General features: G+C 27.1%; 2 protein-coding genes across 3 annotated transcripts; one reads left to right on the top strand and one right to left on the bottom strand.

Moving 5' to 3' along the window:
• The first annotated feature begins 6,201 nt into the window (after nucleotides 1–6,201).
• On the top strand, nucleotides 6,202–10,489 carry LOC111038114. Of its 2 annotated transcripts, none has more exons than XM_022321057.1 (4): nucleotides 6,202–6,464; nucleotides 8,428–8,857; nucleotides 9,151–9,647; nucleotides 10,126–10,489. In XM_022321057.1, exons 2-4 carry the CDS (start codon nucleotides 8,429–8,431, stop codon nucleotides 10,382–10,384), a joined length of 1,185 nt encoding a protein of 394 aa, XP_022176749.1. In that variant the 5' UTR covers nucleotides 6,202–6,464; nucleotide 8,428; the 3' UTR covers nucleotides 10,385–10,489. The 2 variants fall into 2 exon arrangements, with proteins under 2 accessions (XP_022176749.1, XP_022176748.1); XM_022321056.1 differs by having other exon boundaries at nucleotides 6,203–6,468.
• A 2,437-nt stretch (nucleotides 10,490–12,926) lies between these two features.
• On the bottom strand, nucleotides 12,927–21,767 carry LOC111038112 (general transcription factor IIF subunit 1-like). The gene is made up of 10 exons (XM_022321053.1): nucleotides 21,715–21,767; nucleotides 15,940–16,071; nucleotides 15,749–15,868; nucleotides 15,525–15,695; nucleotides 15,325–15,452; nucleotides 15,155–15,259; nucleotides 13,697–13,823; nucleotides 13,488–13,636; nucleotides 13,237–13,354; nucleotides 12,927–13,173 (listed from the first exon to the last, which is right to left on the bottom strand). The coding sequence occupies exons 1-10, from the start codon at nucleotides 21,765–21,767 to the stop codon at nucleotides 12,927–12,929; spliced, it is 1,350 nt and encodes a 449-aa protein (XP_022176745.1).
• Between the last annotated feature and the right edge of the window lie 4,565 nt (nucleotides 21,768–26,332).

Genomic DNA, 26,332 nt, shown 5'->3' with positions numbered 1-26,332 from the left:
TTTTATTAAATATAATTTTTTTAAATTATATATCTTTTAATGTATGAATTTTTCATCAAAAAGATTTTTATTCAATTTATATTTTTACAAAAATTGTACCTAAATTGAATTAAAATCTTAAAAAAATGGATAAAAAAATCGATGAAAAAAACTGATAAAAAATCTAAAATCGATAAAAAAAATCTATTCTTTTTTATCTATAAAAAATATAACTAAAGTAATTAATAAAAAAGTTTATTACATAAAAATGCATAGTTAAATTAAAATCTTCAAAAAAAAATTGTTAAATAAAAAAATCTACATTTAATAAGAAAATCTAAATTGGAAAAGTAAATTTAAAAAAAAATCTATTCTTAATAAAACAATTTATATTCAAAAAAATTCTGAATTAAATTAAAAAATATTTATTAAATATAAAATATGTACTTGATAAAAAGATCTACACTAATAAAAACTAAAAATTAAAATAACTTAAGATATATATTAAATATAATATTTGAAATGATTCAAAATGATAAATTGCTGTTACATTTTTAATCATTTATTGCATAAAATTGTATTCGTTAATTTTATTAATGTTTTTTTAAATATGATTTTTTAAAATTATATTAATTATTTTACTAATTATTATGTTTTTATTAGTTTTATATATACCGACATTAATTTTATAAAGTATTTCTGAGCCGTTTTTGGCCATTTCCAAATAGAAAATTTTTCGTTAATAATTAATATACAGAATTCTACCTACTAATTATTCTGAATATTATATTTTTTATAAATTATTAAAATACAATGATTTTATTTGCCATTTTTATTAATTTTTTGATTTAACGAGTACATCTTATTAATTATTGTATGAAAAAAAGTAACTGATTTTAAGCTAAGTTAAGTTAAAACTAAACTTAACTTACATTGTTTCTATATTAACTTAACTTAACGAGTTTAAAAAAAATAGTTAACTTGCCCATAGCCTTGTATATTTAATAACAATTTACCTACTATAAATCATACCTATACTTTAAAAAAGTTTTTTTTCGGGACCTACTTTTTGTACAAATACTAAGGTAGGTAAATCGTTACAAATGTTTAAACAAATTCAATCATAAATGTCGTTCTCTGTCTGTCATCTTACGGTGCGCAGGTAGGGTTGGCCCCCCCACACTAAAATGGAAATTGCGGGGCAGCGAGTGATTTGCAAATTCTGAAAATGAGTTTGCAAATTATTGCAAACTATTTGCAAAATATTGGCACCGGTCCGAGATCGATCGGACGATGTGGGGGGGGGGGCTGCGTGAAGTTGGCCCCCCCACTCTAAAATGGAAATTGTGGGGCAGCGAGTGATTTGCAAATTCTGAAAATGAGTTTGCAAATTATTGCAAACTATTTGCAAAATATTGGCACAGGTCCGAAATTGATTGGACAATGTTGGGGGGCCAACTTCACTGACATCCGATATCTTACTTCGTTGAAAATTAATTTTAGATTTATAGATATTAGTGAGTAGCGATTATGTAGGATCGACTTTGTTTGGTAACTACGATAACAATGATAGTTATGACTTTCGACTGTCTATCGTGGCATGAAAAACTCGTTTTGATAATTCAGTATGTTCGATTTTTTCTTTGTGATAGCTGTGTCGAATGAGCTTATGTGTATAAAAAACGAAAGAAACCTGAACTTGGTACTAGTAGTACTCTTCTTAATTGTATTAGTATAAAACCAAGAATGTCAACAATCAATGAACCGCCCAGTCCTCAAAAACTTTTCGCTTTACCATCACCGTCAACATCTGATATTGTTGGTAATTATGAAAATTTTTCTTCTTTATAGATATGCCTATCATTATTTGTAAATAAAAAACAAAAAATTGAAGTTTTACAAAATGTGTGGGTCCCAGATAATAATAATAATTTTCCCAACCAACAAATTCACAATCAAAAAAGAAAATTTAATATACTATGGTTAACTAAATACAAATAGCTAACATATTCAAAAATTGAAGATAGTGCTTTTCGTAAAGTTTGCGTATTATTTTCACTTTCTGAGGCTGGTTATAGTTCCAACCAATCACTTCATACATTTGTTAAAAAGGGGTACAATAGTTGGGAAAAAGGCTTAGAAAAATTCGAAAAACACGGAAGTTTAAATTATCAAAAAGAAGCTAATTTAAAAGCTGACAATTTTATGGATGTCATATTAAAAAAAATATTATCGGTAGATAAACAAATTGACAAATTTCATCACCAACAGACTTTAGAAAATCAAGAAAAACTTAAACCGATAGTAAAAACAATTTATTTGTGTGGACGACAATGTCTACCAATTAGGACACATCGGGATTATGGAACGTTTAATATAGATCAAGAGCCAGAGTGTAACAAAGGCAATTTTCAAGCGTTGCTTAGGATTAGGGCACAAATTGATTCAGGAGACACAAATTTAAAACAACATTTAATGACTTGCGGAAAAAATTCAACGTAAATTAGTAACTGTTGGAATATTCAAAACCAAATAATAGATGTTTGCGATGAAGTAATTTTAACAAAACTTGTAACTAAAATTAACAACGCTAAATGTTTTACTATACTCGCTGACGAAACGTATGAAATTTCCTCTATTGAACAATTCGCATTGTGTATAAGATATATTGAATCAATTGATGAAAACAATTTGAAAATAGTTGAAAGATTTTTTAAAATTTGTACCAATAGTTCAACTTCAGGTCAAAATTTAGCAGATGTACTTCTAACATTGAATTCATAAGGTATTAATGTAAATTATTTACGAGGACAAGGCTACGATGGAGCTGCAGCGATGAGTGGCAAATTTAAAGGTGTCTAAGCGCGCATAATAGAAAAACATCCAACTGCACTCTATATGTACATTGTGTTTCACACAGCTTAAATTTGGCTTTATCTAACGCTGTTGATGTAGTACCCATTAAGAATAGTTTTGGTGTTACAGAAAAAGTGTACACGTTTTTTAATACACCAAAACTTCAGATTGTTTTAAAAAATCAAATTCAAATTTTAGTTCCTGATATTGATAAAACTAAACTTGTTCAACTATGTCCAACCAAATGGGTTGAACGACACAATTCAATAATATTATTCAATCAACTTTTATTACCTGTAATGGCGGCGTTAGAAGAAATTTAATTGTGGAACTGTAAAGACTCTTCATCAGGTGCATTTTTACTTTTAAATGGTATTCGTCAATCTACATTTATTATTTCATTACTTTGTTCAGAAAAATTATTAGCTCTTACTTTACCAATAAGTAAAATACTTGAAACGACAGATATAGATCTTTCTACTGCAGTTAACCAAGTAGAAAGTGCAGTGTCTATTCTCCGACGACTTAGAGTTAGAAGTAATGCTAACAATGAATTTAAGCAATTATTTTTAGAACACAAGAAGTTGCCTCTAATTTAGACTTAACTATGTCTATACCTAGACTAACAAAACACCAAACTAAGTGATGTAATACACCATCAGAAAATATTGAAGAATACTATAGACGTTCAGTTTCTATTGAATGGGTCGATTCATTTCTTAATAATCTTTCTGATCGACTTTTGAAATATAAAAATCTCCTTACAAGTTTTAAATGTCTTTTACCAACAGGACATAATCCAACAGATGAACAAATTTCAAGTTTTAAAAATCTTTTTGACTTTTATGAAAAAGATAATATTATGCAGCAAATTAGTTTTTCTGTCGCTAAGACCGAATTCGAATTGTGGTATGAAAAATTCAAAAACTGTGACTATACTTTACCACTAAACGCAATTGATGGTTTAAATTTATGTGATGTTAAAATATTTCAATCAGTATTTATAATTTTGAAAATATTTGCAACGTTACCAGTAAGTACAAGTACGACCGAGAGATTGTTTTCTACACTACGGCGAATTAAAACCTATCTCCGAAACACAATGGGACAGTCACGTTTAAATGGTCTGGCAAATCATCACATACATCGAGAAATACAAATTAAAGAATCCAAAGTATTAACAGTTCTTTCTGATAAGAGACACAGGCAACTTAAATTTTAAATTGATTTAGTTATAAATATTAAATACATAATAATATAACATTATATGGTGATAATAAACAAAAGTGATTATTTAAAAATTAGTTTTAATTGTTTACTTGTGTGTAATTATTAAGCCCCCTCCCCCCTCAAACAAAAATTCTGGGTGCGCGCCTGACTTACGTTAATTCCTACACTGCGGAAAAAGGTACATATTATGTTTATCCTATATACCCAATTAAATATGTGCATACAAATTTTCAAAAATAATATAATATAATGATTAAAAAATATAATAAAAATCGCATAATGTAAAATTTTATATTTTATGAGGTTTATTTCTATAACTTAAAAATTTAACAAAATCGTATTGATTAATTTTGTTTTTTGTATAATCTGAAATTTTTTAATTTATAAAATTTTCTTTTTCGGAGTATTTTTTACTGATTTTTGGTTTTGTGTTAATAATTTCGGTGCTTATTTTAATAAACTTATTTAATTGAAAAAGTTATATACAAATTTAATTGGATGTATATATAATATTATGTACCTTTTTCCGCCGTTCAGGAACTAACATACGTACCTGCTTTTTACGGTGTAGTAACTAACATATGTAATTGTTTACCTGCTACTCCCGTGACTCGTGTTCGTGTAGGAACTTACTATTCTCCAATGAAAAAATATAGACGGAGCTATTTGAGATTTAAACTCGTATAATATAGGTACAATAATAATATGTGGGGCTCTTCTGGCTCAACAAAATCATAATTATGAAATATCATGATAGTACAATGAATACTAGCCCTTAAGCCTCACAACAATATAATAATATTATGTTATAGTGTTTACGACGATTTGCATCAATTTGAAATAATTTGACTATATACCTAATTAATACAATATTGATAGGCCGTTATGATCAATACAATAAACTACAAAACTTTTAGTATGCGGGTACGGAAAATCAAAAAATCAAAAATAAATTGGTACACGCCTACATTGCAGCGGCAATGTACAGTACGAGAATAATTCAAAGAGGTCGCGTCAAAATAATATTCCGGCGGTAAAAGTTCAATCAAACGAAAAAACGTTCAAAACGCGATATATGTAAACACGCAAAAAGTTACTTGTAATTAAACCAATAGGCAATAGAATCACAATCACAACATTACAAAGAAATTCGGGCAGATGTTCATTATAAAAACGTGCATAGTGACAAGTCAAAAAAAATGTATCATAAGAAATAAATATTTTTCTTTCTTCAAACACAAAATGTAAAACAAATGTAACACTCTATTGTTATCAAAATCAACTGTATACAGTCAAGCAACAGTACACTGACACTATCAAACACTAGAAAAGGATTCAAACAACAGCATAAAATAATGAAATGGTATGAAATCATAATATAAGCAAACAGCATTCACAATATTTAAATTTTTTTTATTAATTCTAAATCTCAATTTTCTCATCATTCTACCTACATCCATCTATAAAAATAAAATAATAATATACACCTTTCTTAATAAATAAACAAAGCTAAATAACCATTTTGCGAAAGCAGCAAACAAAAAGGTGAACAAGAGAGAAAAAACAACAAATTATTAAATAAAACGAATATCAGATGGCAGAAGAAATCAAAACAATTTTTAAAAAATAATAAAATTCAATTTAGGCAGACTTACTGAAAGAAATGAATATAGGTAAGCTTAGAAGATGAATAAAAATGAAAGAGAAGACAAATAGAACTCGGAACACAAAAATTAGAAAAGGTTTTGATAAAATTATAAAATTTTATAAAAATATGTATATGTATACAATATATTATATTAATTATTGAGACACCTACTAGATCTGTAATAATCATTAAAATCAGTTAATTGTCATCTTATTTTGAAGACTATTCGAAAGATAGGTAGGTATGAGACAATTATAGTTAATTAATTCAGGGGATTTTTGTAGTAAGACATTACTTGTGGCTACTTGTCGGATTATGAAGATGGTGTTATTTGTCGAATGATCTTTTGTAGTTATTGCGTGGTTATTTGGATTTTTTGCCGTTCCACACATTCAATAAACAACTGTGTTAATGATAACAAACAAACCCAAAACCGTCCCCCGACAACCGTCCCACCCACAATGTCGTTTCTAGTCTATAGTTTCTTTATCCGAAATAACATTCTCGCACTTGAGCGGATAATGATAAATTGATAATACGATATTTTATAAGATATGATAGGATCGGCGAAAAAAATTGAAAAGTACAACAATCTTTTGTTTATGCTTACTAGTTAGTCGATAGTTGTAACTTGTAGTTTACACTGTAGTGTTTTAGTGCGTTAGACTCTTATATCTGGTAATATTTGACAATTTGAGTGAAGAAGTGAACCACAGATATTTTAGATCAGTTTCTAATATCAAATTTTTAAGTAGGTAAGTACCTAATAAATCATTTTTTTTATATTTTAGTTTTTATGTACACATTTAATGTCTATGGTTCTCTATTGGCACATGCCATAGAGCAGGGCTTGAAATCGAAACAAAAATTTTCGATTTTAATTTCAATTTTGCTTATCGATATTAATATTTTTCGATTTCGATTTAAAAATAATATATTGATTTTGTGATTTTATGATTTTTATATTTATGCAGAATATCGATTTAATTATATTATGATTTCGATTTTAAATATAATTTTCTTTTATTTCGATTTTAGTTTAATTTTAAAATTTAAATAACATTATTTCGATATCACTGATATTAGTGAATTATTTTCAATTTTTGAACTATGATTGTATATTATTTTTTATTACTTTAACATTTCAAACAAGTTAAAGTAATTATCCCATTCTCAGAAAACAAAATATTAGACATTAGTCATTAATTATTAGTAGTTATTACTATACACACTATTGTGCATGATATACAATATGTATAGTCAAAGTTATTACCCAATTTAACATTGAGTGTGCATATGAAAAATATTAATTATAAATAGACCTGATATGTCTGTATGCTTGTATACTTTTGATTTTTTTTTTAAATTTATTTAAAATTGATTTGATTATATTGTAATGATTTCGATTTTGATATAAAATATCGATTTTAACTTTTTTCAATTTTAATAGAAATTTTGAAAATCATTTACAAGCATTCACGATTTCGATATTAATTTTTATTTTTTAAAAAAATTTTAACGATTTTTATCGATATTTAAAATCGATTTTGAAATCGATTTCAAGCCCTGCCATAGAGTTTAGAGAAGATTATAATAATATGTTTGTAAGTCATTTTTTTCACACCGAATTCTGCAAATTCTCCTCAAAATCAAAATTAAATTATAAAATATATCATGTTATTGTTCTGAAATGGGTTTTAATTTTTTAATTTAACTGTTCGGTATACATTTACAAAATTAGTTCCACTACATCAAACCTAAAAACAAAAAAAAATTGTTAAGTTGACCGTACGTAGTTGTTGTAAACACAGACTTCAATTACTGACTCATAAATTGATAACCGTTATTATTGTAATTACTCATTGATCGTTTTTGGTACTTAGCCAGCAAATGAACATTTTGGAAATGCTGAAACCATGCTTAGAGTACACTTGTCTAGTAGTGTACACTGACCGTGTGGATATAATTTCAGTCTTCGGAAAACATTTTATTAATTCTGTATGAATTCAAATAGTAATTATTATTGTAGTTCATCCAAATTGTATTATGATATCTTGAGAAAACCTCAGTGTATAAATCCACAATGACAATAGTATAAGTTTGAACTTTTAGATATTGCATTACTGTCTATTCCATTTCAACTATCATATGTAAAAACTTGTGTTCTGTTTCTCCATTATCAGAGCTTATCCGTCTAGTAACTAATTGGTTGCTAGTTTGGACTATTGCTCATTTTCTTACTAGAGATACTATGTTAGACAATAACTTTCTGCATTACATATGTAAAAAATAAGCAATAGTAGTTTATTCACTAATATTTCATTTTTACAACCAATATCCTAATTTTTTATGAGAATATTGTAACCGCTTGAGTTGTCTCCGTCTTGCAAATGTAGAACATAGCAAAAACCGTTTTGTACAGAACTACTATACTCCCTCTGTATTTATAATAGAATTACTCAATTTCTACAACACACAGAGAAGAACTTTATCTGTGTTATATTATTTGGATAATTTAAAAAAAATTTAATTAATTAGTTTGAGAACATTTTTTTTCATTTAATTACTAAAAATTATTGATTAGTGCTGTCGAAAAAATAAAAATAGATACAGTTCTTCCTTGTGTGTAACAGAACATGATTACACAGTTAAACATTTAAATTTAAATTTAAAATTCATCACCAGTATAAGTAATATTTTTTTTTATGTTTTAGAATGCCCAAAACAAAGAAAGCAACCTTGAAAGCTAAAAAACCACTCACTTCAAAAAAGACTGCGTCGAAAAGACTTAAAAGACCAGTTTTTAAATTTAATATACAAGAAGTTTTGAATAATAGACAATTAGAAGCAAAGCTTTTGGAACAAACTCCTAAACTTAAGGATGACTTTCAAATAACTGATGAACTGTGTCAAGAACAACTAGACAAGATTTTTGATCTTGAAGATGATGACAAACTTCCTCTTGAATCTTTTGATCCTATGTTTTTCATTAATTATAATATACCCTTTAACGACAACTCAGGTTCTGATTTTAAAAAATTGTGCTTACAACGTTTACAAATTATGTCAGTTGAAGGAAATGAACTTAGAGGCAAAATTCAATCTAACATTTTGATGCGTGCAAATTGGTCACCATTATTTGACGTATGTTTCAAAATAATAAATTCTATTCACATTGCTTGTGTAATAAATAATTGTAACTATACTCTGTTCAATTTAAGAAACTTAGTCATCTGCCGACTTGTGTGCAGAGAGCATGCCAACACTACACTGAAGGTACACAGATAATTTACTGGGTGGGAGTGAAAAACAGGTGCTACTTGACTGCAGTAAAATAAAAACTGGTCGCTGCCGGCTACATTTCTTAATTTGAACAGAATACATACTTGTTTTAAGAATATTAATATTATTAATTAAACAATTTAATATTTTTTCAGGATGTCCAAAATATTTTATGCAAATGGCCAGCTAATTTCGATACTCTAACTAATAGTCCATCATCAGTATATCAGATGAAAGATTATAAAAACATTGCACTGCACAATTTTAAATTTGTAATGGATTTCATATCTTTCTGTATACTGAAAACGTATAATGATTATAGTTTTGACGAGCTGCTAAAAATAGCTAAGTATACGGTGACAATATACTTTCACCTTAGTGGACGAATGTTCAATGCGTTGCAAACATTATTTAGTACTTGTATTGAAACCGCAATAGAAGAAGACGATGATCTCACTATTATGGCATTTGCTGAAGAATTGTATTCAGAACACAATGAAGATGAACTAATAATTATGATGGTTGATTTATTTCTGCCTTTTGATGGAGAAATATGCAAAAAAATGTACACATATTTAACGTACAAACTATTCAAGTTACTTTTAGGAAAGACTGACATTACGAATACATTTCCGTCTAGCATCAATGATTGGTATGTATTTTTATGACTATTTTTAACTAATCACTTAATGATAAAATACATAAACGTTTACTAAGCTGGTGTCATATATTTAATTCCTTTAAAAACCTATTTGTATAGGTATTATTATGTATTCTACCAAACATAAACTATAAACTTATAAGAACTTTGTTGCTATTAAAATAACTAACCAAAATAATAATTTTTTTTTAAAGCCACTAGCATACAACTAAAATAACTCAACATTTACAATTTAATATACTAAATAATAGACTGAATCTTTTGTGTTTACTTAATAGTGTACATAATGGGTAAAGGCACCCATTATTAATCAAATTTATAAAATACATTTTTTGAGTCAAACATGGGTTAAAAGGATTGTAATTTTACTTAATGTATTTTTCTATTATAATGATTGGTTTTAAGTTTATCATAATGTAGATTATAAAGTTAATGTTTTGATTATTAATCTTAAGTACAATTTTTTCAGGTTTGTACTAGATTTGGTGGATAAGAATTTTTTCAAAAAAAAGCCACAAGTATTGTCCAAGGTGGTTCAATTGTTGGAACATGTCGTGTTCATATTTGATTTATACAAAGAAGACAAAAAACTAGATTTCATGTATCACTTTCTGTATACTGCTGTCAACTTAAGTGGATTGTCAGATTCTACAAGACTCCTTAATATATTAGACATATGGAGGTTGACATTATTCAGGTTACAAATCAACCGCCTGCTGAATGTGTAAATATTGATAGTAATAATAAATAAGTATTAATTCATAAGTAAATCTTGAATATTATGCATCCTTTTTAAAATGTATTTTTTTGCATACAAAGTACATATTATTAAAACACAGGTAAATTCATTTTTAATATGTAGTTTAATGTTATCTTTATTTAAAATTGTGTTAGTATTATGATAATTTACATTGATGTATCCTTAAATCATTTATATAATATATTTTTTTAGGATAAATTTATTTTATGTATATAAAATGTATGTCATTAAAATATATTAATATTGACAATTTAATATCATATTGATATAAATTCCTAAATTATTTAAATAATAACTATAATAAGATAAACTATTTCTTTATACTGTATTCAACATTCAATGCTTTGAATGGGAAATTAAAAACAAATTAATTATAAAAAAATCTTATTTCCAACATGTGCATGTAGTACTTGAGCATAATTAGACCAGATCAGTGAAATATTTTTAAACACACATTTACCAATTTGAAGAAGTTATACTTATTTTAAAATGACGTATAATTATTTTTTTGTGCCTTAAGATTTCAGATACTCTTTTAGAAGAATGCTCCAATTATAAACTTCAAGGGAGGTTTTCGGGTATTAAGTTGGAGCTAGTTTAAACTTTGGTGGGGAAAATTTAGAACTTGTACAGAACTTTTATCTGAAGAAAAAAAATATTTTTTTAAATTTTAAAATTAAAATAATTGTTTAGTAACCTTGGTTCTAAATCTAGACTGCTTCCGCTCAAAATCACTTTTCATCATATGTAATAATTTGTATATAACTGTATCACTAAAAATAGTCTTACCAATAGGCAGTGTTAGCTTGATGCTAACCCTTTATGTCTATTGATTATCTCAGTTATTTATCATTGAAAATGTTTTTTTCTTCTATAATAAGAGCCTGTTAGTTTACCTGTTTGTTAACCTATACATATTAAAAATTACAACAATCTATTAGTAATATTTAAGTAAAACAATAAAAAAATATTCATCATACATCAACTGCCATTTCATTTTCAAATTTAAGATATAAGAAGAAAACTTTTTATGAATATCTTCATCAAAATAATTTGCAAATTGTTTAAATTATGACGAATTTTATAAAAATTTGAACTTTATGTACGTACGTATAAAAGTTGTGCTAACAGGTCCTTCAAAATGTCTCAACTGCTATTATAATAACTTACGAGGAACCTTGTATTACATTTTCAAGTTTTTTTACTCAACAAATAAAATTATTATTAATGTGACTAGTCGTGATAAATTGTGATTATGTATTTTTTTATTATTTTTAAACTTCTACTGTAACAATGGACCATGAATTGTAGAAAAAAACCACTAAAATAATTAAAAATTGAATATGTTTGTAATCAGCTCAAAAGGAGTCCAAATATTTAAAAAAATCTCAAGTATAGGAAATGATAAAAGAAACATTTTGTGTAAATTTAAAATATCTGTGATTCTTTGTTTTATAATAGCAACAAAATAAGATAATTTTTGAATGAGAATTGAGTGAATATCCAATGTTGTAAAATTTTGAAGTTCATAAAAATTAAATTTGACTTTTTTTTGATAAAATTTGGATAAACTTATAAGTAATCTTATATTATATTTTTAAATCTTAGATATAAAAAGACTATAAACTTTTCTTAGTCAAAATAATTTGACTGTAGAAATGATGATAAATGTTGTAAACATTTTATCTTTAAATGCATATAAAAAAAATTGTGTCTATGGACCTTTAAAATGTCTCAATAGCTATTACATAACTACTTATTTGTGACCTTGTATTAAATTGTCAGGCTTTTTGGCCCAACTAATACAGTTTTTAACATGACTAGTCGTGTTCAGTCTTAGTACTTGGTAGTGCAGTCTTGTCACGATGGTATTGCTCATTTAATGCTTAATATAATTAAAGGTGAACTGAAAGATTCTTAATAACTTAATAACCCCTAGAGTCACACGTCACTATATTTTGAGATAAAAAAGTTTCAACCCCTGAATTCCCAAAAATTGAAAAAGTAAAATTCACCCAGTACAGATATAATAATGACTTAAAAACGTTAAACCTACATAAGAAAGTGCACTGTTAGAATACTGTGTACTTAATACAGTTGAAACACAGTTGTTTCTTGAAAGTATTGTTTAAGAATTCTTAAAAATATATGTGAAAAATCAAAGCCTTAATTATTAGATATTCTCTACTTATAACAAAAATATGTAGGGAAAGATTTAAAAATAAGATCACTCTTATAACTTGAACTTTTGACATATACTGAACATAGAACATTTGCTGTCTTACAATACAAAATGTACCTTGTCCATTACAATGGTATAATATAGATGTCATTACTTATTTCCTACTTTGTAAAGAAACTACTTAGAGATACTTTTAAAATGATTACAATAATAATAAAAAAAATGAATAATATTAAATTATAATAGGTCTAACCTATGAGACTCTAACGTGTAATTGTAAAAAAAAAAAAATTAATAGTTTATTGCAGTATTATAAGTACAAATACTTTCAGTTATTCAAAATCAAGTACATTTTGTCCTGTATTATTTGTCTTTCAGGATTGATTTTTTTTAATATTAATCCTATGACTGTAACTAATTGTTCGGAACTTAAATTGGAACGATTCTTAAACTTATTAATGAGTTGAGCTGAAGTGAATGGTTTTCGTGACAAATATCGTCGGACAGCCTCTTCAGTTATACCATGTGCAGCTAGTGAAATTTCTTCATCAGCATTTTTCTGGAGTGATTCCAGGCTACAATATAAATTGAGGTTTTTGTTAACAGTGTAATTATTCAATAAAATTGTCAAACATTACTTTTGAACAGATGAGTTATTTGGGATATTAATTGGATCACCGCTATTTGTTTTGTTTCTATCCAAATTAACTGGCTTTATATGAATCGGTACACTGTCCATGTCTGAATAGTCTGAATCTGCAAAAATAAAATACAAAATACATGACATATCGATAATAAACAGTTTGATGATTACAAAATATGTCTTAGTTGACAATTTAAGTTCTAATGTTTTATAATGTTTCAAATTAACTATTAATTAGGTAAGTACCATTATCGTTTTTCAAATTTTTATCAGTTGTTTTATTTTCTTCATCTTCGTCATCAGTTTCGTCATCAGATGCCAAGAGACTCTTTAATGCTTTTTCTTCGGAAACTCCCTTCATTTCTTTAGTTACTTTAGCATCAGCATCTGACACACTAATACAAAAATAATATTTATTTTATTTCATTCAAGCTTACAAATTGTAAGATAATTACTCTTCTGAAGAATCGGATATATAATCCAACTCTCTTCCCTCTTCATCGCCATTGTCACTGTCTTCATTTGCTGATTCATCAGATCCTCTCCACTTCTTTTTTAGTTTAGGTTTGACTTTGATTTTTTCTATTACATTTTAATAAAAAGAGTCACACATATTTTACAACATCAATTTTAAATTTTACAGTTATGAGTCATTTTTATTCTTATTAATTATCAAATATCTTGAAATACAACAACAATGGTATTTCAAGTTTTCACAATATTATCTCTATGTAAGTGAGTATGGTACCTTGGTGCTAGGTGTACATAAAAGAAATTGCTCAGATTAAACATAGGTGAATTCAAAGGTGGACATTAACTAGTTAAAAAAATTAAATTTTCTTAACTTATAAATTTAACTAGTTTAATTAACAGTTGAAATATCTTAGCCGTTATCTGTTGATTTACAAATTATCAGTCAAGTTACATTTTTCAAATTTTTAGTTTTCATAGTTTTATGTAAGTAAATATGAATACAATAATAAACCAAGCTTATAATATTTAAAAGCATTTCGGTTAATTTTCTTGATAAAATAATTTTGTGTGTGGATATATTTTAGTATATAAGATAGGAATAATAACATTATATGACCTTATGTTTCTACGTATTTGATAATTAATATTTGTTGAATTATTGATTGAGATGTGTATAGTTTAAATATATATTTAAATAAAGGAATATCTGTCTATCTGTATTTTATGCATTCCTAAAACGTTCAAACGATTGTGATTACATTTTGTTCAGAGATTTATTAGTTCTCTGGGAAGAAGTCCTTTAAAAAGGGCCTACCTCGGGTGGTGCTCAAACTGGGATTTTGAGATTTAAGATGGACATTTTTGTTTATAATTGGATGCTATTGGTAATAATTCAAATAATAATAATGCGAAAATAATGTTATGTGTCCACAATCAAAATATAAAATAAAAGTAAAAATAAACATATTATTCAAATAGAGCATGCAGCTAGCGGGGGTATTCAATCCACCACAGTTTGATTGCTTACTTGATAATAATACTGCTCGCATTATCACAAGCAAGTTGCATATAGATTTGGCATTTTTAACGGGCAACAAAGTGCACGGGGTCAGCTAGTTCAATAATAATTTAAAGTAAAATAGATAAATTCTATACACTGTACATTATGATAAAAGACCAATAAAACTGTTTATTATTATAATTTAGGATTATTAGAAAGAACGCTGCCACTCTTTATATGAATCACATACTAATTACTAATAAGTAAACTGACTTTTTTTAAAATTGAGTTAAATTTATGATTTGTTAACTGTTAACTTATAACTTCTAACTTATTGATCTTGTGTTCTCGTAACTTAACTCAACTTGAGTTAATTATTTGTATTAACTTACTATGTATGGATACACTAGATATTTTTGTTAAACAATTAAGACCTTACGTTTTTGCTGAATTTTAATTTTTTTCTTGTCCTTTTCTTCGTCAGTCGAGTTTGAAGAATCCTCATTGCTTTCATCCCATTCATCCATTTCAGAAATTTTGAATTCTAACATAATCAATCAATATAAATAAACAATGGAAATTCCTAAACGTTAGATTAATTTCATTAACCTTTAGTTTTACGAATTTTTTCTGCCCCTTTCCCTTTATTTCCATTATATTCATCGATTTCTTTATCCTCTTTATTACTTAATTTCTTTTGTATCATCACATTACACTTATTGTAAATGCTGTCACGTCTATAAAAAATATTATGATAATTTATTATTATTATACTCAATCATTTACCTATTTATTAATGAAACCTGTACCTTTCAAACTCTTCTTCTGCTTCACTGTTTGTTAATGTTTTGTAACGTGATACAGGTTGAAAGTTATACCACTCTCCTACTTTATGTGCATTTATCACATTGCCTTCTCCACGACTAAATATGTAATATGAAGAATTTTCAGCTATTCCACCTTGTCTTGCACCTTTAAATCTAAAACAAGTAATCGGTTATGGACGATCATATTCATAAACCAAAAAACATACTTTTTTCCTTCAATGTTCAAATTCCAAGAAGTAGTTTCTGACAGGTTTTTGTTACTCTCATACCTTCTTTTTTTTGCTTTTAGTCTAGCTTCATGACCAAATTCGCTTCCCGCTCCAAATCTAAAATAATTACATAATTAAATCATATGAACGTTTATAACATGACATTATTTAGGAAAATAAATATATACTTGGGCATATCATCTATTATTGGTGTTTTCCTACCCCCTTTGGCTTCTTTCTTCAATTTAGTATGACTTGACCATTTTTCAACTTCCATATTTGTATTAAATTTCAATAACTGATATTTCACATCAGAATTTCTATTAAATAAATTTTAATAAAAATAAATAATTATGAGATACTGATAACTGTAAGTACCTATTTCCTTTTTTTTATCATACCTATATTACTAAACTAAATCGTCATTTACTGAATCACCTGTTTGAGAGATGACGTAAGTCAATAAAAGGCAATTCGAAGAAACCAAGAAAAAACTGTTTTTCCACGCTACCAGTTATGTATAGTTATTTCTCATTCACACTAATTATTTACTGTGGTACAATTAAATATTTTTTTTGTTAATGTTCACACCTGATGCATCTGTCATTTGATAACATATTCCACTCAATTTGTGATATTTTGTGACTTACGTCGTTTCTCAAATAGGTGGTTCAACTATAGTCATGCTTCAAAAACTGTACATACGTTTACATTAATATCAAACAATAAAATTAAAAATATTGAGTCTTAAGTTTAATGTGTAAAATACATAAACAAAAACTAGGTGTTATTTATTATTTAACTACAACTTTGTTAGAAATAATTTATATTTTTAAGACTCAATATTTTTAATGTTAATGATGAAATTAATAACATTTTTCTCGAAATTGCCTAACTCAATTTTGGGAAAAACTAAAACATAAACCTATTTTAACAAGAGAATTCTAAAATGAATTACTACCATTTTCAACCTTAAACTTATGTGCAGCCAAGTTTTCTGCTTTAGTTGTCACTAAAACAAAGTATACACATTGTCTTGACGATACACACGATGTGCGATGTGCACCTTCAACGAATATACGTCCTCACATTGAAGAACTTCTGGAAAGTGTCCAGCATCAAAGATGTAATTAAGTATAAATTAATTCCATGTTCAATTGGAAGATAATAATAAAATCATTTTTATAATATTGTTTAATGATCAGTTTTTTTGTTTGTATTTTTTTGAAGTTAATAAATAAAAATTGTGTTAGCAATGGTCAAAAAAGAGGTGCACATATAAGGATCTTAAGGTTCAAGATGGAAATTTAATAATTCAAAAATAAAATATGGTTGTCATTGATAACAAATTAAAATAATAGTAATAGGAATAAGTATTTTTTTGTAAGTGATATTACAATTTACATGCCACGGAACCACCTGTTGGTACCAAAAACCAGCCCCTAAAATGTCCTTTATTAATTTTTTTTTTCGAATTTCTTTACGTTATTCTTTTAATTTTCAACTACTATTTTATTTTAATATTGAAATTATTGTAAATTATTAAAATTTTTATTTAATCCAGTTAATATACTGTTCTCATTCCAGGCTTCTAGCTAAAACGATCGAATACATGGCTTTCTGCTCTTAAGTTTTTAACACACCTAAAACCACCAGACAAGCGATGCACATTATGTAGCCCAATCAGTCGTAGGTTGGATGAAGTAAAAATGACACATATCAACTGTTGGTAGTACTTTGAATATTTATAGTTAGAAATTAATAATTATGCACTTAGGTACATACCTCTCTAGGATACTGCTCAAATAATCACAAGACCTCGACCCTCATCACCTCAATGAATATCCAGCCCCCTCCTCTCCTCGAAATATATTTGACAGGGATTCAACACCGGGAGAGACGGATAGTAATATTGGTATTATATTATTGCCCCTTAGCTACTACGTAATTTTTTGATTTTTTTTTCGGCAACATGACGTATTTCAGCGAGTTGAAAGATGGTGTAAAATGATGAGATTTTATGTTGTTTTGCTGAACCTACGTAAGTAGGTACTTTACTTTTAAATCGTCTTTTTGATTTTTTTACGTATCCAATTGTAACAAATTGGATCCAATACAATACTATGGAAAACATACTAATAATGAACCACTGTTTGAACTAAAGAAAATAATTTCTTCAAACGTTGGCTGAATTTTGTAAATTAGATAACTAATGCAGGTTTTAATACTTCAATTTATATTCAAATTCACCCCTTAAATTGCGATTATGTATTGTAGATTCACTTGTCACGTTCCCCGTCCACGGTTAGATAATGAAAATTTTTTAACGCAATAAAGCTCTAATTAGGGAAAGAAGGGGGGATAATTAAAATAATGACTTCTATTAAATTTGTTCTAATTGGTGGATTTATGATGTATTTCTGCCCTAAGCACTGTATTCAAGAAAAACGATGACTCGCAGATATTGCAAATTTTGATTTCACCATTTTTCAGTTTTGTGAGTAAAATACGGGAAAAAATCGAAACTGGTTATACTCAGTACCAGGACTATATATAGGTGTGGTAAGCAGCGTTAAGTACAGCGCAGTAAAAACATAAAAACTTCGGAAGGATATACGAACAATAATTTGCGCAATTTGCACCATCATTATCAACTTGTTAAAGTACGTGTTACAAAAAAAAAAAAAATAAGAAATCGTGTCGCAGCTAAACTGCAATTGTTCCCTTTGTCACTACAAACAATTTCTTTTAACATTTGTTATTCTATATTAGCTACATTGGCTGTCAGTCCTATGTTGGTATCTGTCCACATTTTTAAAAGGTGACCTTTGATCGGTGATGGGGAAGGGGGACGGTTATGGTAATGAATTCCCGTCTTTGCAATATTCTAACCAACACAATCAGTTATGTTTGATTGCTTGATGAAAATAAGGAATATATTAATACTTATTTATACAGGAAGTTCGTAATTCAGTCTTTAGACCACAGGAAACTAATTTTCAAAAAATGCAAATAAGAGATAGGTATAGGTTTGGAGCAATGTAACTAGAAAGTAGAAATGCACTATAGTAGAAATTTATAATTTGAAAAAGATGTACAAAGAAAAATGTACAGTTAATACATAACTACACAAAAATATTAAATACTGTCATTTGGAAATGGATATAATAATTTATAACCTTGTAATGTACCTTAATATTTCAAGGTAGACTAATTATGCCTTAGAATTATTATTCCCCGAAGTGCCTATCTACTAGAAAAATAATGTTATTTTTTAACGCAAATTTTAAACATATTAATAGTCAACCAATAAGTGACTTATAATTGAACAACTTTTGTACACCTCTAAATTCTTAGAAAATAAATAATATATAAATTATAAACATTTAAAAATAATTATCAGTAACATTTATATTATATATTATATTTATAGTATAACTATAAGCTAAATTGTAAAAGTGTTTAAGTATAGTTTATATATTCACACTAGATATTCAGATAGGAAACATAAGGTTTGTACATATTTAGAGGAATCTCATTAAATAATAAATTTAACTAATTGTTTAACTAACGTAATTTGTAGAGAAATTATACATGTCAAAACCATCGAAAATTGAACTGTTGGCTAGTTAAAATTAAATATATTTATATATTAGATTGGCATACCTATAATAACGTATTCAATTGTAACTATTACGCTTTTAAAGTTTTTTTTCACAAGTCACAATAGTCAATAGGCACTAAATAAGTCGAAACTGTAACTGTAACGTTACATAATATACTATACAAATTACTTATCCAAAATAATTTCTATTTAATTCTCTCTAAATTAAAGACGAGAAACGATTTAGTTCTTTTATAACAAGATGAACGTGAACTAGTTTCCTTTTTAAAAATTCCATATTCCATCTTTACGTATCCCAGACTCAATATTATAAAACAAATTTTATTATAATTAAACCCAATGACAGTTTAGTGGTTTTGGACGTTAAAGTCACTTATGTAATGTATTACGACTATATTACTATGACTAGTATGGTATACATTTATACATTATTATTTAATTTTTAGTATGCTTTTAAAATAATTATATAGTTTAATCCTAACTGAATAATCCAGTTAAATTAAATGGTTATATACAATTATCACTAAAATGCTATTGTTTTTATTGATAAATAAAGTTTTTTCATTTTTATTTTAATAATTATTTATTTTAAGTTAAATCACTGAATTTATTAAAATTTGTATTTTGACTTAATTATTTTTATGCTAGGCTTCAGTGAATTGGTGAGCTTTTTTTTGGTAATGGTAAAAAATATTTGGTTTATGTTGATACAGCTCATTTTCGAGTACCTTGTATAGGATGCATAACAATTGAAAATGTTAATAATTTATTGGTCTTACTGATTCAACTTAACAAAAAAACCACAAAATTATAATTTATTAAATTTATTTATTTTTTTCAAGTTTTTGATTTATTTCAGGGTTCAATGTATTATATAATTAACAACAATGGTGGTAGTGGAGGGTAAGTAGGTGTCTAGAAGGTCGCTCTAATGGATGTTATTAGATTTGAATTCAATTATATAACATCATAGGTATACGAAAAACTATTCTGAGCGGAGACTGTATGCCAGGCTAGAACATTGTATAAGGTTATAAGGTTTCGTCTAAATTTGAAATTAAAATAATTATAAAAGAAGCTGTGCTCATGTTTATTTTTAGATTTATTGGTTACGAAATTAACTGCTTAGTTCATACCTTAATACCTTGTTTTAAAATCTCACATTCAATACATTTTTAACTACAAAAACATTTTTCAATTTTCAATTTTATAAATGTTGTCAAAATTTGTACTTTAAATGCTTATAAAAAAAATGTGATTAGGTATTTTTAATATTTTTCAACTGCTATTGTCTGCTATGCGTCATTATCAAGTAAAAGTGGTATATTATTATTTTTATCGATGATCGAAGTCATCGTAATTTCGGGCAAAAATTAATAACTATACCCACACTGCCACTCTATATTACTAATTCGACAATCCTAGCGGCATTGCAATTATTTACTGTCTTGTACGAAGGTATCAATAACAATAATTAATGACTTGAGCAGATAATAATATTTTTATAGTAAATATTATATTTACAATTTTAATATTATTATTTTTAGTTTGTCCAGTCTGTCTGTTCGAGAGTTCGAGTTTTACTAAGAAAACATTTTAAATTTTAACTTCTAAAATTAAAATATTTTAGTTAAGAAATGTTTCACAAAAATATTTATCATAACATTCGTTTTATGTGACCATTATTATAAAAAGAAAGTATTATAACAAATATTGTAAATTGTAATGTTTTACTTAAAGTCCCAAACAATGGTTTTAAATATTTTAATATTGTTTTATTATTGATGGTTCACAATCCATACAAATTATCATTGTGGGGTTTCTTTATAATTTGGTGGACATCCATTAAAACTTTTAAAAGTAAGCTAAATACCTAACTAACTTTAAGAAAAAATGTCTAAAAATTCAAAAGGATTTAGGTACTATAGTACTACTGTCTATTATATTTAATATTTAGAGTATTTAGGAGTAGGTATTATAACTTGTTATATTACCTATATTAGGGGTGGAAAATGTTTAGTGTCTATAGCCACAAAATAGATAAATCCTTCTAGGATTAAAGTATTAAACTCTTAACTAAAATATAGAGAACTATCTGCAATTACCAAAAATATAATTTATTTTGTAACATCTTCAATCAGTTAGAAATTCCATTAATATTATGACAATTGTATGCAATTATTAATTCTTTATTTTTCATCGTAAGTCTAATTCAGATATGTAGTTTATAAGTAAACATTTAAAAATTATAAAAACAATCTACATATAATGTGTACCTAGTATCTACTACCTATACTTATACAAGAAATTGCAAGGTTGTAATCCTGTGTGTACTCACTTGTTAATTTTTAAGGTAAATTCTCTACTGCTACTGGCCTGATTTTTCTCCATAATTGGTCCCTTTGCTTTAACTACAAGGAAAATAGATATTATAATTAATTTTAATAAAGTGTATCGGTAATATATTAATAATAAATAATATTACGTACAGTATGTATAGTAAATATATTAAATTATTACAAATGAATAGGTATATTGCTAATACGTTTTAGTTGTCTTAATGTATTGTTAAAATGGTATCTCTTTAGTAATATCTCTAATCATTGAATCTTAAAACTAATTATCAAAGGTAAATATTTTTAAAAACATTTGGAAGTAGGAACAGAGTAAATTTTTTTTAAATTATCAATTTGATATTTGCGACAAACATAATATTAACTATGTTTTTTTTAAATACGCACAGACTTTTAAAAATATCTGTATAACTAATTAAGTCTGAACATCAATAATTATCTGTAAAGGTTCACACACCCTGCAGCGGCGGTGGTGCAATGATTTTGTCTTGGCGGTGCCTCCACGGTGGAGGTAAATTGTGTCCAGATTCATTTTAACGCTACCACTACCTCTGCAGTGTGATTTACACGTATTTTTGAGCTATTAGATTAATTGCTAAGTAAGCTTGACATTGTTTTTACGGCACTACAAGAAAAATATAAAATGTTTATAATACATATTTTCACATATTCAGTGATTTTATTAGTCTTAAGATAATATTTTTTAACAAAACTATATTTTAGAGCATACATGTAATTCGAAAATTTTGCAATACAAAAACATACATTATAATGAATATTTATTTTGATTCTCATTTATTGTTGTATAATATTTTTCAATCCCATATGGTCAACATATGATTTCACTTTTTTATTCAAAAACTTTTAGTGAAATAATATGACATAAAAATATTTTTTGGTAAAATTCAGAGTAAAAAAAACATGTATTTTGTACTTTATAAATGCACAGATGCATTAAGTGTTGAGAACTCATTATTATGATACATATTCGATTCTGTCTTAAATCTTGTATAATAATACATACCGACGCTATAGCGATGCTGATGCAGCCTGTTCGTCGACCGGTTACGACGACGAGCGACCCACACATGCGGCGCAGGACTCGTGAAACGATGAGGGCAAAAACTAACATTAGTATGCAGCCGAGAGCCGCCGCGCAATGAAACGGGTTTCCGAGAACAACAAGTTGAAACCTTATCCCCCTCCCCCCACCACCAAACCAACGACCCACCTATAAAAATCCGATGAGCGGATAATGGTATACTCATTACTTATCGAAAAACTTGTCATTAAAAATACAAAACCCATATTATGGATCGTATTCGTATATTATATTTTAATATAGTGTTGGTATACGATAAAGACCGGACCTTTTTTTGAGTCTTATTTAATCTGTTTATCTATGTGATAACTATACGATTTAGATTAACTACTAACTATGACTAACTTACTATGAAAAATGCTTTATCTGGAATATGTATGATAAAAATATAATGACCAGTTGTAATAAAAACGCATTATACTGCATGAATACAGTTCCAGACTATGTGATTGTAAAAAGTCGTAAATTTTACATTTGACGTTGTTGATAAAATCAACTATCAAATTTTTATATTTGACGGCTAAAGTAAAATGTACAAATCACAAAATATTTAATAACGATCCGATTGGTACAAGTTTTTATATCAGGATATGAGCCTGTTTTTATTTAAAAAGAAATAGGGACCCATGCAGAACTCTAGTTATACGTTGTTTTAAATAGGTACAAATAGCAAATTTGATTTAAGTAATTCTAACTTTGTCTTATAAGTTTTGATATTTGAATAAATTGACCAATTATTTTACGCAACTTAAGTGTTGAGGATATTATCGGTGTTTTGTCTTTGATTTTTTAAGATATATAAATTTAGTTTCAGTTACCTACGTGTTAGCAAAATATTAAAATTTAAAAATGCTCATCATTCTTTAGAAAATTAAAATATTGTAAAAAACTCAAGGAGTTACATAGTAATAAATTATTACATAATGCTTGTTATATTTCTATGGTTTTAAAATATAAGTAGCTTTATTAAAATTACTATTTAAAAGTTCATAATTGATCCTAATGGAATTTTGGATTGCACAATAATAGCCCATCAATACGATGCCTGGGCTATCCGTGGATAGGATTTAGCTTACACTATTTTCTTAAGCTTATGAATTTACATGAGAAAATAAGAAAATATTTTCTTAAGTTATTTAAATCCTTATACTATGTAAATCTATCAACTTAGGTCACGGTACTTACAATCAGCTGAAAAAATCAGTTTTGCGGCTCTCGGACCACTAATATATACATCAAGTATACGTTTAGATATTTTGGGACGATTTTGGGAGCTTGGTAGAGTAACGTAGGTAATGAGGTATAGTCAATACTCGTCTGAATAAAACTTTAAACATGCCAAATTGTATTCTTCTTTTCACTCGTCCAAGCATTAGGTCTACAAGTAAATAATAAAAATTGTAATTTTTGTTTGAATTCAGTAGTGTATTTTAGGCGAGGAGCTATTGGGAAACAGCTACCTGTGGACCACTCCCCCCCCCCCTTAAGAGTATTATTTTACACAAAAACGCATTGTATCTAAATTTTATATCATATTAAGAAATCGTATTAAATTTGAAACATTTTAAATGATCGTCAAACGATAGCTTTAGGTATAATATTTTAAAAAATTGTTGAAACTGCTTAGATCGGTTAGCCAAGGTAATCACTAATCGTACAAATCAATAGGAACTCTTCGGTTCTATGATGTCTCATCACCACACTGCTTTATTTTCTTCTCCTCTTAAAACCACGTTGAATAATAATAAAAATAAATAAATAAAATAATTATAAATAATACATTTTTAGTCTTTATCTGATACATAATATTACAAAAGGCACCGTAAAATTCAAGCAAGAACACTTAAATATTGCTTTCGGTGTTTCTAATTCCAATATTTTTGTTTTCTGATGTATTAAAAAATGTAAAATGTTCAACTAATAAAGTGATTCGTAGTAAGTCTAAATCGAAAAGTTATGTCAACATAAAATGTTTTTAATCAGGCTAATGTGCCATGAAAAATGATGTAGGTACCTATATGATACTATCTACTAATTACTAGTGTTTATAAAAACGATTTACAGGAAAATACATTCCAAATACGATACTTTTTTATATTATATTGGTTGTACTTGTAATAGTAAATTCTCATATTATTGCTCATCTATAGAACTATTTATTTGAGTGTGATTGTTTTATTATTTTTAATCGCCAAGTGTTGATTTCATTTGATTTGGTATTTAACCTTTTAAGTTAGACCTTACCTTTTTAAGTTGAGTTTATATTATTTTTTAAGAGTTACGGAAACGACTTGTATGCAACTGGTTCAAGGTGACATTTACATATTTGATCAGATTCATAAGTAGGGCTCAAAAGATACAGAAGTTTCGAAGGTTAGATGAAGGCAAAATAAGGACGAAAAATTTTAAATGTGCCATATGCATGAAAATGATTCAAAAATTCCAAAAAGTTTGTTATTTATTTGCCTTTAAATAATTGTAAAATAAAATTATAATATTTAAAATATAGCTGAAAATTGTTTGACATTTTGTTGATCTTTAAAAATAGTTTAAACGAATGCTTTGATAAGATACGTGGAATAATGTCGTTAAATTCATTTTCGACTGCGACGATAACAATATAGATATCTACATTAAATTATATTGAGTTCTATATTAAATATCAATAATAAAATTCACGCAGCTTAAAAATATAAAAATCATTTGAAAAAATAAATATACGTAGGAAAATCAAGAGATATATACTTTTCCAACAAAAATGTACGAAATATATGTGATACTCATTTTAAATGTTCTATTTTTAAATTCTCCATTGTACTACTCGGCTTTCTACCTTAGCTTACTGTAAATCGACAGCATGTAAAAAAGTACAACTTTCTACAACTTCCTATCCTTATTCATAAGACATAGGTACCTACCAGTTCTGTATGTCCAGGAAGGCATTGGGGACACGTTTCCATCTAAAAATCATCTTAAATTAGGGCCGTTCACCGTAGTGTCCCTAATGTGCAAATATTCCTTTTATTATTGATACATTAATACGAATATATAATATGTACTACAAGGTAAATAAACCCTCGATAAATTATTTTTAATTTCTGTTAAGTACATCTCTAAGCAACATCAAAAATCACGATTTATAAGTGTCAAATATTGTAATGACAAAAACTGGCTTGAGATGAGTAATACAAGTTGGCTCCCTTTTTATTGAGAACCAAGTTATTTTCTTGGCATAGATAATAAATTACCTACTTTGATTGTGGATTGTGTAATAATAACCAAAGTCCGGATGTTGATGACTTTTAATATTTGTTATTCGAACATAATGTAGATGCATGATATTTTAGATTCTAAGCAGAGCGATGAATGTATTGATTTTATATAATGATGTAAGTGTGTTTTTTTATGTCTGTCATCACGGTTTCTTGCAGTAAAAATGCTTCGATTTTCTTCAACAGCAACTTTTCTGGTATTAAAGTGAATCTTGTTGGTGCATTTGA

The sequence above is a fragment of the Myzus persicae genome, unplaced genomic scaffold (genome assembly GCF_001856785.1).
Source record: "Myzus persicae strain clone G006 unplaced genomic scaffold, MPER_G0061.0, whole genome shotgun sequence".
Taxonomy (NCBI): Eukaryota; Metazoa; Arthropoda; class Insecta; order Hemiptera; family Aphididae; genus Myzus; species Myzus persicae.
The sequence above is the reverse complement of the archived record's forward strand: the minus strand, read 5'-3'. Positions and strand labels throughout refer to the sequence as shown.

Bases quoted from the DNA above. Each gene is read 5' to 3' on its own strand.
- LOC111038114 (XM_022321057.1), top strand. From the start codon at position 8,429: ATGCCCAAAACAAAGAAAGCAACCTTGAAAGCTAAAAAACCACTCACT. The intron at 8,858-9,150 runs GTATGTTTCAAA...ATATTTTTTCAG, and splicing joins ATTGGTCACCATTATTTGAC to GATGTCCAAAATATTTTATG. The intron at 9,648-10,125 runs GTATGTATTTTT...CAATTTTTTCAG, and splicing joins CCGTCTAGCATCAATGATTG to GTTTGTACTAGATTTGGTGG.
- LOC111038112 (XM_022321053.1), bottom strand. From the start codon at position 21,767: ATGGAGAAAAATCAGGCCAGTAGCAGTAGAGAATTTACCTTAAAAATT. The intron at 15,696-15,748 runs GTATGTTTTTTG...TACTTGTTTTAG, and splicing joins TTGAACATTGAAGGAAAAAA to ATTTAAAGGTGCAAGACAAG. The intron at 13,637-13,696 runs GTAATTATCTTA...TTTTTGTATTAG, and splicing joins ATATCCGATTCTTCAGAAGA to TGTGTCAGATGCTGATGCTA.